Source organism: Procambarus clarkii, chromosome 36 (assembly GCF_040958095.1).
Source record: "Procambarus clarkii isolate CNS0578487 chromosome 36, FALCON_Pclarkii_2.0, whole genome shotgun sequence".
Lineage (NCBI taxonomy): Eukaryota > Metazoa > Arthropoda > Malacostraca > Decapoda > Cambaridae > Procambarus > Procambarus clarkii.
Window position 1 is genome coordinate 5,736,417 of NC_091185.1, and position 12,329 is coordinate 5,748,745.

The 12,329-nt window shown below is 43.3% G+C and overlaps 1 protein-coding gene across 1 annotated transcript in view; it reads right to left on the minus strand.

The window, feature by feature from the left end:
* The window catches only part of LOC123756194 (nephrin), a 125,045-nt gene that overhangs the window by 12,188 nt on the left and 100,528 nt on the right, over positions 1–12,329 (minus strand). Inside the window, exons 7-13 of the mRNA XM_069336504.1 lie at positions 11,521–11,665; positions 11,109–11,239; positions 9,223–9,382; positions 8,744–8,852; positions 6,391–6,578; positions 3,411–3,749; positions 2,358–2,591 (exon numbers count right to left, since the gene is read on the minus strand). Coding sequence (XP_069192605.1) covers positions 2,358–2,591; positions 3,411–3,749; positions 6,391–6,578; positions 8,744–8,852; positions 9,223–9,382; positions 11,109–11,239; positions 11,521–11,665 — 1,306 coding nt within the window. The remainder of the gene's footprint in view (positions 1–2,357; positions 2,592–3,410; positions 3,750–6,390; positions 6,579–8,743; positions 8,853–9,222; positions 9,383–11,108; positions 11,240–11,520; positions 11,666–12,329) is intronic.

Here is a 12,329-nt window from a genome sequence, read left to right on the forward strand (position 1 = left end):
TCCGGTCAGCTGACAGGGATGTGGCTGACATTGCCTTTCGTCTGGCCGGACAGTAGTGGTTACCTTACCTTGAGGTTACCTTGAGGTGCTTCCGGGGCTTAGCGTCCCCGCGGCCCGGTCGTCGACCAGGCCTCCTGGTTGCCGGACCTGGTTGTGGTACCAGAAACTCTAATATTTTTCACCGTCTTTTCCAATGTTTGTCATTTAAGTTTGCCAATATGTTTCTTTCCACCGTCGTTTCATTTTGTCCCGTTCTGGTGTTTCTTGGAGTTCATAGTTTCCTTAGTTTTACTCGGAGTATATCTTGATCTTAAGTATATCTCTGCGTGTTCTGTTGCCATGACTACAGCGCCCGTTATATCCCTGCTTTCCTCTGTTGCCATACCAACAACATCCACCACCACCTCCCTGTCATGTGTTGCCATACCTCCAGCACCCACCTCCACCCTGTCATGTGTTGCCATACCTCCAGCACCCACCTCCACCCTGCCATGTGTTGCCATACCTCCAGCACCCACCTCCACCCTGTCATGTGTTGCCATACCTCCAGCACCCACCTCCACCCTGTCATGTGTTGCCATACCTCCAGCACCCACCTCCACCCTGTCATGTGTTGCCATACCTCCAGCACCCACCTCCACCCTGTCATGTGTTGCCATACCTCCAGCACCCACCTCCACCCTGCCATGTGTTGCCATACCTCCAGCACCCACCTCCACCCTGTCATGTGTTGCCATACCTCCAGCACCCACCTCCACCCTGTCATGTGTTGCCATACCTCCAGCACCCACCTCCACCCTGTCATGTGTTGCCATACCTCCAGCACCCACCTCCACCCTGTCATGTGTTGCCATACCACCAGCACCCACCTCCACCCTGTCATGTGTTGCCATACCTCCAGCACCCACCTCCACCCTGTCATGTGTTGCCATACCTCCAGCACCCACCTCCACCCTGCCATGTGTTGCCATACCTCCAGCACCCACCTCCACCCTGTCATGTGTTGCCATACCTCCAGCACCCACCTCCACCCTGCCATGTGTTGCCATACCTCCAGCACCCACCTCCACCCTGTCATGTGTTGCCATACCACCACCACCACCTCCCTGCCATGTGTTGCCATACCACCACCACCTCCACCCTGTCATGTGTTGCCATACCTCCAGCACCCACCTCCACCCTGTCATGTGTTGCCATACCTCCAGCACCCACCTCCACCCTGCCATGTGTTGCCATACCTCCAGCACCCACCTCCACCCTGTCATGTGTTGCCATACCTCCAGCACCCACCTCCACCCTGTCATGTGTTGCCATACCTCCAGCACCCACCTCCACCCTGTCATGTGTTGCCATACCTCCAGCACCCACCTCCACCCTGTCATGTGTTGCCATACCTCCAGCACCCACCTCCCTACCACTCGTCCCTCTGGTGAGAATGTCTCTCAACTTTTCCACCATCTAGTTTAACTTCTGTGGCGACTTCTGGGTCCAAGTTTCCTCTCCCACTTCTTCATATTTCCCTCATTCTTTCTCACACTCATTTATTGTTCTTTATCATCACATGTTCCTCATGGGTGGGGCCAGGCCTGTTGTCATGGTAATTTATTAATTAGTGTTTGATGTTATTGAGAATTATTACCATTTTTCTGCCTAAAAATCTATTCAGTGATGAAGGGTGAGGTGAATCTAGGTGTATAGGTAAGACCTTCACTCTGAAGGGTTGATCTGCTTCATTGTGGAGGGGGCAGGGGAAGGCAGCCAGTGTGTAAGGTGAAGGGCAGGGGTGTGACACTGACATGGTTGGTCAGAGGGAAGGCTGTAGAGGATATGTGGGGCATGCCGGCCGCTTGAAACAACAGCCCTCTAGATCAAATGATCACATTTCAAGTCTCGTCCCCCAGGCTGGGGCTTTGGGAAGTAGAGGAACTCCCAGAACACACTCGAGGTATACTTGTAGTATACTTCCGTTATACTCGAGTGGAGGGACGCACCTGAGTTAAGATATATATTTGGATGAACAGATATGTATTAAGAGTATATCTAAGACTTGTAACACTGGTAGTGATTGAGATGTTATCATAAATGAAGTGATTACCGTGAATGATTGACCCCGTGATTGACAGGAATGAAGGGACTACCATGATTCACTCACCGTGATTGACAGGAATGAAGGGACTACCATGATTCACTCACCGTGATTGACAGGAATGAAGGGACTACCATGATTCACTCACCGTGATTGACAGGAATGAAGGGACTACCGTGATTCACTCACCGTGATTGACAGGAGTGAAGGGACTACCATGATTCACTCACCGTGATTGACAGGAATGAAGGGACTACCATGATTCACTCACCGTGATTGACAGGGATGAGGTCTGGATCTTCATTCTCCAAGGTGGGCGCCTGTTGACCTCTGACCTGTGAGGGGCTGCTGGCACCCTTGTCGTACACCATCTTGACCTCTGGGCGTGGCAGGCGTCGGCGCCGTGACCTCACCACCAACACCATCACCACGCAGGTCACCATCACTGAAGACACCACGCCGGCCACCACGCCCACAATGGGCGTTAGGCCAACCACGCCCACGCCTGCACACACAGTGTTGTAACTAACTTTACCAAAGGATAGCAATACTGTATTAGTACACACACACACACACACACACACACACACACACACACACACACACACACACACACACACACACACACACACACGTACACGCGCACACGCAAACACGGGGGCCTGGTTGCCTGGTGGATAGCGCGCAGGACTCATAATTCTATGGCGCGGGTTCGATTCCCGCACCAGACAGAAACAAATGGGCTAAGTTTCTTTCATCCTGAATGCCCCTGTTACCTAGCAGTAAATAGGTACCTGGGAATTAGTCAGCTGTCACGGGCTGCTTCCTAGTGTGTGTGTGGTGTGGAAAAAAAAAGTAGTTAGTAAACAGTTGATTGACCGTTGAGAGGCGGGTCGAAAGAGCAAAGCTCAACCCCCGCAAAACACAACTAGGTGAATATAACTAGGTGAATACACACACACACACACACACACACACACACACACACACACACACACACACACACACACACACACACACACACACACACACACACACACACAAATGGTGCTCTCATAATCCCCACCAAACACCTCGAGCCTAAATTTGATCACAAGTGATGTTAATCATTACTAAACTACAGTCATTCATATCAATTAGCAAAATTCAAAAATACCTATTTTGAGCGCTGTTATTAAAGTGATTAGCGAATCAATGTTACGACACAAAGCCAATCGTTCTTGACGTCATGAGGTCCAAGGTGGGCGTCTTTGATCAATGTTCTAGACGAACATTAACACAATCAAGATTTAACATTTTATATCAACCATATATCTCTACATACCTGGACTGGTGCGCTTCTCAGCCACGTCCTTAAGGGTGAAAATAGCCAGTCTAACAGGCTCACTCTGACCCTTCTTGTTGACGCCTAAGATAGTCAGGACGTACTCTGTGCCGGGCTGAAGACCCGTCAAGCTGAACTCCGGCCGAGGGGACGTGGAGGTGTTGGCCAGGACCCGGGGGTCTTTCTTGGCCTGGTGGGCGCTGGTATGGGCGCGGGCGTGGCTGGCCGAGAGGGTGAAGGTCTGGCTCAGCCCACCGTCCCATCCGGCCTGGCAACGGATGCCCACGCCCGTTGAGCTAATGTTTTCCACCGTGCAGTTGTTTACGGGGTCCGGGGGCGCTGTGGGTATATGGGTATGTTTTTCATTGGGTTTGGTGGGTGTTGGGGTTAGGTGGGTGTTGGGGTTTGGTGGGTATTGGGGCTAGGTGGGTCCTGGGAAAGGTGGGTCCTGAGAAAGGTGGGTCCTGGGAAAGGTGGGTCCTGGGAAAGGTGGGTCCTGAGAAAAGTGGGTCCTGGGAAAGGTGGGTCCTGGGAAAGGTGGGTCCTGGGAAAGGTGGGTCCTGGGAAAGGTGGGTCCTGAGAAAAGTGGGTCCTGGGAAAGGTGGGTCCTGGGAAAGGTGGGTCCTGAGAAAGGTGGGTCCTGGGAAAGGTGGGTTCTGGGAAAGGTGGGTCCTGGGAAAGGTGGGTCCTGGGAAAGGTGAGTCCTGGGGAAGGTGAGTCCTGAGGAAGGTGGGTCCTGGGGAAGGTGAGTTCTGGGGGACGAGGATGAATCCCAGGATAGGTCACCGCTGACATAGAGTTTGTTGACGTTATATTTTTTTCGTCAAAATTTAACATCAATAATACGTTTTCATCAATAAGTTATAATGTTATTAACTTGAATTCTCCAACAGGGCAACAAATAGGTGCAATGATCAACATTCTATCACCTGACAGGTGAGAAGCGCCCTCATATCAATAATATTTAATTAGATTAATAACCTCATTATTCATATCTATTGTTTCTTCTGGTTTTTTTAAGTGTTAATATATTCCAAACTTGATTTATATCCCTTTATTATATCTTTTTTTAGCCATTTATCTACGTCAATCATGCCATCATTCCTGTCACTTTATCCAGCATGTCTCTGTAGCTGATCATTCCTGTTATTAACTTTGTTATTGTTCTCTGGACATGTTCAAGTGAATTGATGTCTGTTGCATAGCACAGAGACCATGATTGATCTGCTTGATTAAAATGATGTACTGCAATTGATTAATAAAGCTGATAGCATAATAAAGAACAATATTATATTATTAATATTATATGATGTAGTTGTATTATTAATATTATATGATGTAGTTGTATTATTAAATAATACAACTACAACTAATACAACAACTAATATGTTGTAGTTGTATTTTTAGTATATTATATTATAACATGTAGATGTAGATCTACTTCCTATAGATATAAATCGCAGTATTTTCAATACATCTTTTTTTTTTAGTTAAGATCTAAGATAAGATAAGAATATATCTTATATATATATAATATAAATTATATATATATAAAATTATATATATATAAATTATATATATATAAATTATATAATTTATACTATATATATATCTTATATATATATAATATAAATTATATATATATAATTTAGATAAGAATACTAAATCTTTTTCGCATTCTAATTTCGTAATGGCCACATTGTTCAGCTGATTTCTAGTAACTTTTATCATTAAATCGGCTGAGAACTCGAGATGTTTCAGAATTAACTTGTGTTTCCCATTCTTTCATCCATTTAAAAAAAATCATTCTCATTCTTTATAATTCTCATTCTTTATTTTTCTTATAATTTTATAATTCTTTTTATAATTCTCATTCTTTCATCCACTTAAAAAAGCCTTTTTCGCAATTTTGAGTATTTTTTTAGTTTATTTTCTCGCCTCATTTTGTGTACCATCTGCAAAACTTGCAATTGTTGCTGTTCACTCCTGTGTCTAAATTGTTCAAATATATGATGAACAACAGAGGTTCAGAGCACCGGGTTTTCCACTTACACAACCCGTCCTCCTAATAGAACGTCGCATTTTGACGTATACGTCACCTAAGGGTCAAAAATTGTCGTACTAGAAAATAGAATCGGCTCGTGAAATTAACATATTGTCCCGTTTTCTGTTTTGGGTCCTCTGGTAGGTTAGGATAAGGGGGCACTTTAGTATGTCAGTTTCCTAACGTTGGCAGACTTTAGGAGGACGGACTAACTTACAACCATTTCCCCCTCGGACTTAACATTCCCACTAACTCTGCTATCTTTGAAGTTACCAATCCCCTAATCCAACTTAGAATAACTTGCCCAATACCATGTGCTTCTAAGTCTCTAATGAGTCTCTGGTGAGGTTCAGTTTCTAAGGCTTAAGGACTTCAATTAATGCAGGCGATGAGTCACAATAACGTGGCTGAAGTATGTTGACCAGACCACACACTAGAAATTGACTTAATCGACTTGAGAATGGTCCAGGACGGACCGAAACGTCGTCGTCCCTTCAATTTCTAGTGTGTGGTCTGGTCAACAGACTTCAATTAATCTTTGTTTACGCATGGGATATGAATAGTTGACTTCTGACTTACAGAACTAACTTACAGACCTTCTGACAAAGGGCTGCTTACTATACATGCTTTCCAAAAACATTGACAATCGCTTCAGAAGAATTTTCTTCTTTTTATAACCAGTTTGAAAAATTAGTTACATATGGCACAAGATATTCACTCGTTTCTCTAAATGATGATATTACACAATATAGCCATAGTTGCAAAAAATGGAAGCCATATGAATAGTCATATTTGCAAAAAAATGAAAGCCATATACATAAGCATATTTGCAAAAAATGGAAGCCATATACATAACCATATTTGCAAAAAATGGAAGCCATATATATAGCCATATTTGCCAAGACACCTGGAAGAAGCCCGGAAGGCGGCACTCACAGGCGTGTATGATGTGGTAGATACAAGGTTGGACCTGTCTTGAGACGTGGTTGGAGGCCCAGCAGAGAAGAGAGCCATATTCGAGATGCGAACGTGGGGTGTAGGAGACCTGGCTGAGGCCGTCCCCAAGCACCCAGGTCTTACTGCTGGCGATCTCCGTCACCTCCGAGGAGCTGTTGAACGCCCACCTGGGATATGTGAACACACACATGTGAACATAGATGTTTGAACTCGTATTCATGAACTCTGATGTTTTTTGAGCATTGGCTTAGAGTCTTGAGTGTTATACTCGCACCTGTTATCCTCAGCCTCACACACCTGTTATCCTCGATCTCACACTTGTTATCATCGACCTCATACCTGTTAGCCTCGATCTCACACTTGTTATCCTCGATCTCACACTTGTTATCATAAACCTCATACCTGTTAGCCTCGATCTCATACCTGTTATCCTCAGCCTCACACCTGTTATCCTCGATCTCACACTTGTTATCATCGACCTCATACCTGTTAGCCTTGATCTCACACCTGTTATCCTCGATCTCATACCTGTTATCCTCAGCATCACACACCTTTTTTTTTTTGGTTGACTGGATATGCTGAGTCATATCCTTTGACTGTTTGATATTGTATTTGTTTGTTGTTTGAGGAGAAACGATGATTGTGAGATCAGATGCGTCCTATATATATATATATTTTTTTTATATGCAGGCGATGAGTCACAATAACGTGGCTGAAGTATGTTGACCAGACCACACACTAGAAGGTGAAGGGACGACGACGTTTCGGTTCGTCCTGGACCATTCTCAAGTCGATTGTGATAAGGACAGGTAGGGACAGGCAATAAGTAGGCAAGAGAGAGCTGAGGAGGAAAGTAAGGTGTAGGGGATAGTAGTAATAATGAGAACTGCAGAAGGCCTATTGGCCCATACGAGGCAGCTCCTATTATAACCACCGAAGGAGATAGTAATAGGAATAAGAAGAGGATAGCAAGGGAGCGTAGGAGAAGACAATGAACAGAAAAAGGGAGAAGAGAGAAAGAAAAGGAAAGAGAAAGAAAGATAAATGGACGGGGTAAGCTTATGTTAAGTCACGTTTGTTAGAAAGATTAGAGCATTTGAGTATATACTGTGAAAGGGAAGAGTCCATAGCAACAAAGCCAGGACTCAAGTTCATGTTGGGTACATTGTGTATAAGAGCCGATTCTACAAGACGGCGTCTGTGTAGAGTAGAGGCAGGAAAGATTATTTTGGAGGAAGACCAATCAATGGGATGATTAGAATCCCTCACATGGCAGAAGAGAGCATTGTTAGTGTCTGCAGACTTAACACTTCTCTTGTGTTCTTTAAGTCTGTCATTCAGTGTACGGCCAGTTTCGCCAAAGTATTGGAGAGGACAAGATGAACAGGAAATAGAGTAGACACCAGCAGCATTAGAAGCAGGAGGAGCAGTGTGAACTAGATTGCTACGAAGTGTGTTAGTTTGTCGAAAGGCGAGTTTAATGTCAAGAGGACGAAAGGTATTGGTAAAAGTTTTGAGTTCAGATATGAAGGGAAGGCATAGTACAGTGCTACTAGTGTTGGAAGCAGGTTTAGGATGAAAGAAATTTCGTTTAGCTTGAGAGTGGGCACAGTTGATGAAATGCAAAGGATAACCAAGGCGAGAGAATTTTTTTTTATGTTCCTGGGGGTATTTTCTCATGTTAAAACGCACTTTGAAGCTAATATATATTTGTTACTCACATATATGAAACTCACAAGGACACATATACTCTCATATAAGACTCACGAGAACACAGACACTCACATATATGAAACATACAAGGACACACACACACTGACATATATGAGATACATAATAACACAGTCACTGACACATATGATACAGCCAAGGACACGGGCACTGACAGGGACCTCGACCAATCAGTATAATAAGATACATAATGATTACATAATTTAAAGACCTGTCCCTCAAGAGTAACACAATCACTGCGCTCTAATTATATACACATAAATCACACTGAACCGCTTGTTAAACAATTATTGTCAGCATAAAGTCATACAAATCATCCCACTAGACATTACACAAATAACTTGCCGTGTGGCCTGTAAAATAATATGGGAAATAATTACATTACAGCAATAATTACGTTCCCTTCCAAGATAAGATAAATAACGATTACATATCAAAATAATGAGTTGAAATCACGTATTAATTACATTGGCCTTGTTATAACGTGTAATTAGCGCTACGCGATGCAATGCAAGCCTTGTTCTGCATGCCAATCACTTGGGTTCTGGGAGACTCGAACTGCGGTCCGAATTTCCTGTTCTACGTACTACCAAAGACGTACCTGAAGGCGGTGGGTTCAGGATGGGCCTCGACGCTGCAGGTTACATTGAGCTGTTCGTTCTTGCCGGCGCCATACACCACCTTCTGGCCCGACCGGCAGGTGGGCGCGACTGTCAGACACACAGCACCAAAAAAAACAAAAGCAATACCATCAGTGTGTTGTAAATATTTCCTCATTTATATATGCAATTCAATTTCACAAAATAGGAGAGATGAACGAGGCTGAAACATTATATATTTCCCTCACTGCAGCGAGCTGCCTAGTTTTGTGAGTCCTCACAATCACCAGTTCTGAGTGTTTTCACAATCACCAGCTCTGAGAATACTCACAATCACCAGCTCTGAGTGTCGTCACAATCACCAGCTCTGAGAATACTCACAATCACCAGCTCTGAGAATACTCACAATCACCAGCTCTGAGAATACTCACAATCACCAACTCTGAGAATACTCACAATCACCAGCTCTGAGAATACTCACACTTCACACTGAGCTGAACGGAATTGGAATCTCCTGATCCTTCAAGATTCGAGGCCGAGCAGGAGTACTCCCCAGTCGAGCCTCGATTGACCCGTTGGAGTACGAGACTCTGATTACTCTTGATTACTCCTGCAGTCACGTTGTGACTTAGCTCCCGGCCCTGTGGCAGCCAGGAACAGCAGCAGAGTAACAGTATTAGAGCGTGCAGGTGAGGAGTCACAATAACGTGGCTAAAATATGTTGACCAGACCACACACTAGAAGGTGAAGGGACGACGACGTTTCGGTCCGTCCTGGACCATTCTCAAGGTCCAGGAGATTGTCTCCAAGTTCACAATCGACTTGAGAATGGTCCAGGAGCATGTCTCCAAGTTCACAATCGACTTGAGAATGGTCCAGGAGCATGTCTCCAAGTTCACAATCGACTTGAGAATGGTCCAGGAGCATGTCTCCAAGTTCACAATCGACTTGAGAATGGTCCAGGAGCATGTCTCCAAGTTCACAATCGACTTGAGAATGGTCCAGGACGGACCGAAACGTCGTCGTCCCTTCACCTTCTAGTGTGTGGTCTGGTCAGCAGTATTAGAGCGTCTTATAGCTATATAACCGACTGAACGAGATACTTTGCATTGTTTTCTTAAAGCAAGCTTCTTAGTTTTAAGAGTGATATACCACATATGTGTACGACAAACTTCTTAAGAGAATACAATTGAATACTCTATACGAGTTAAGGGTGATAATATCTTATCCGTTCAGGAAATTGTATATTTATACAGCAGCCTTATCTGAGACTTTTGATGTGTTGACGGCGGCTTTTGTGAAGTTATACAGCTGGTGGTTACGATACAAATACAACTTTTAACTTTAGTGTTAGTTTATCTGAACTGTTGAACATTATATGAACAATTTATAGAATACAAAATACACGGTTTTTCAAACTCATCCGTCCGTTAAGATTGATGTGTTCCTAAGTCTTAATTGTGCATCAGAACCTAACTTAATTGTACATCAATTCCTAACTTAAATGTGTATAAATACCTAACTTTAATTTGCCTCAAGACCTAACGTAATTATGCATAAACACCTAACTTAATTTTCTATCAACGCCATACTTAAGTATGCATTCATGCTTATCTTAACTATGCATCAACACCTACCTTAATTATACATCAACGCGTATGCTAATTATGCATCAAAATCTTGCATAAGTATGCATCAACACCCAACTTAATTATGCATCAAAATCTTGCATAAGTATGCATCAACACCCAACTTAATTATGCATCAACATTAAACTTAATTGTGCATCAAAACCTAAATTAATTGTGCATCAACACCTAACTTTACTGTCCATTAACACCCTAACTTAATTATCCATTAACACACTAACTTAATTATCCATCAACATCTTAACTAAATTATCCATCAACATCCTAACTTAATTATCCATCAACACCCTAACTTAATTATCCATCAACATCTTAACTAAATTATCCATCAACATTCTAACTTAATTATCCATTAACACACTAACTTAATTATCCATCAACATCTTAACTAAATTATCCATCAGCATCCTAACTTAATTATCCATCAACACCCTAACTTAATTATCCATCAACATCTTAACTAAATTATCCATCAACATCCTAACTTAATTATCCATCAACACCCTAACTTAATTATCCATCAACATCTTAACTAAATTATCCATCAACATCCTAACTTAATTATCCATTAACACACTAACTTAATTATCCATCAACACCCTAACTTAATTATCCATCAACACCCAAACTTATTTGTCCAGCAACTCCCTAACTTTTTTATCCATCAAGGTGTTAGCCAAGCACCACAGCAAAGGCCTTGACTGCCATCACCACTCACATCATGGAACCATTGCACCTTGTACACCCTGGGGTTGGCCTCGATGCCACACTCAAAGTAGACATCGTCGCCCTCTTTGATATCCTCCATGTCCAAATTCTGTCCGGCCGCTAAGGACAGTCTCGGCTTGTCTGTCCAAACAAGGGAAGGGGAAATTAACATTATATAGCACTGGGAAGTTGAAATTAACATTATATAGCACTGGGAAGTTGAAATTAACATTATATAGCACTGAGAAGCGGGTCAGGATAAGGATTTCGGCTGACGTGCACTGAACACTGATAACGGCAATAAAAAAATTAAATATTAAAGTTTGAGACCAGAACAGCAAGAATATATATGTAAATATTTAATGTTTGTTAAGATATTTACACAGGGACTGTTTGGTAGTTATCATTTACAGAATACTTACATCGGACGTCCAGTTTGAGGACGTCTTCGATGACTTGTGACGTCAGGAGAGGATTCTCAGCCCGACAGGAGATATATCTATCATGGTCAGCTAGAATTGGTGTTAACTGCAAGGTTGAACGACTCACATTGCCCTCCTGGAACACCTGTCGTTCAGATTCCATGTTAGAGGAGTTCGTGGATTCGTTTAGTTGACGAATCTACAAACTCTGGATTCGTCAACTTCACGGACTTGTTAGCAATGTTGTATTGTTGGTTCCTTGTGTCTTGGCATAATATTGCAGCCCTGATTCAGGATCTCAATGGTCACCCAAAGCATGCATATTGAGAGTATATAATTGTTAATGGGTTAGTTTAACTTCTTAGCATCTGTGTAAACCATAATATTGCACACACACACACACACACACACACACACACACACACACACACACACACACACACGCACACACACGCACACACACACACACACACACACACACACACACACACACACACACACACACACACACACACACACACACACACACACACACACACACACACACACATCAGGAGAGGCTCCACATCACCTGCTGGATCTGGATGTGAGAAAGGCTGTTGGTCCAGACGGGATCTCACCATGGGTATTGAAAGAGTGTGCAGAGGCACTTTGCTTGCCACTCTCCATAGTGTACAGTAGGTCACTGGAAACGGGAGACCTACCAGAAATATGGAAGACGGCGAATGTGGTCCCAATATACAAAAATGGTGACAGACAAGAGGCACTGAACTACAGGCCAGTGTCCTTAACTTGTATACCATGCAAGG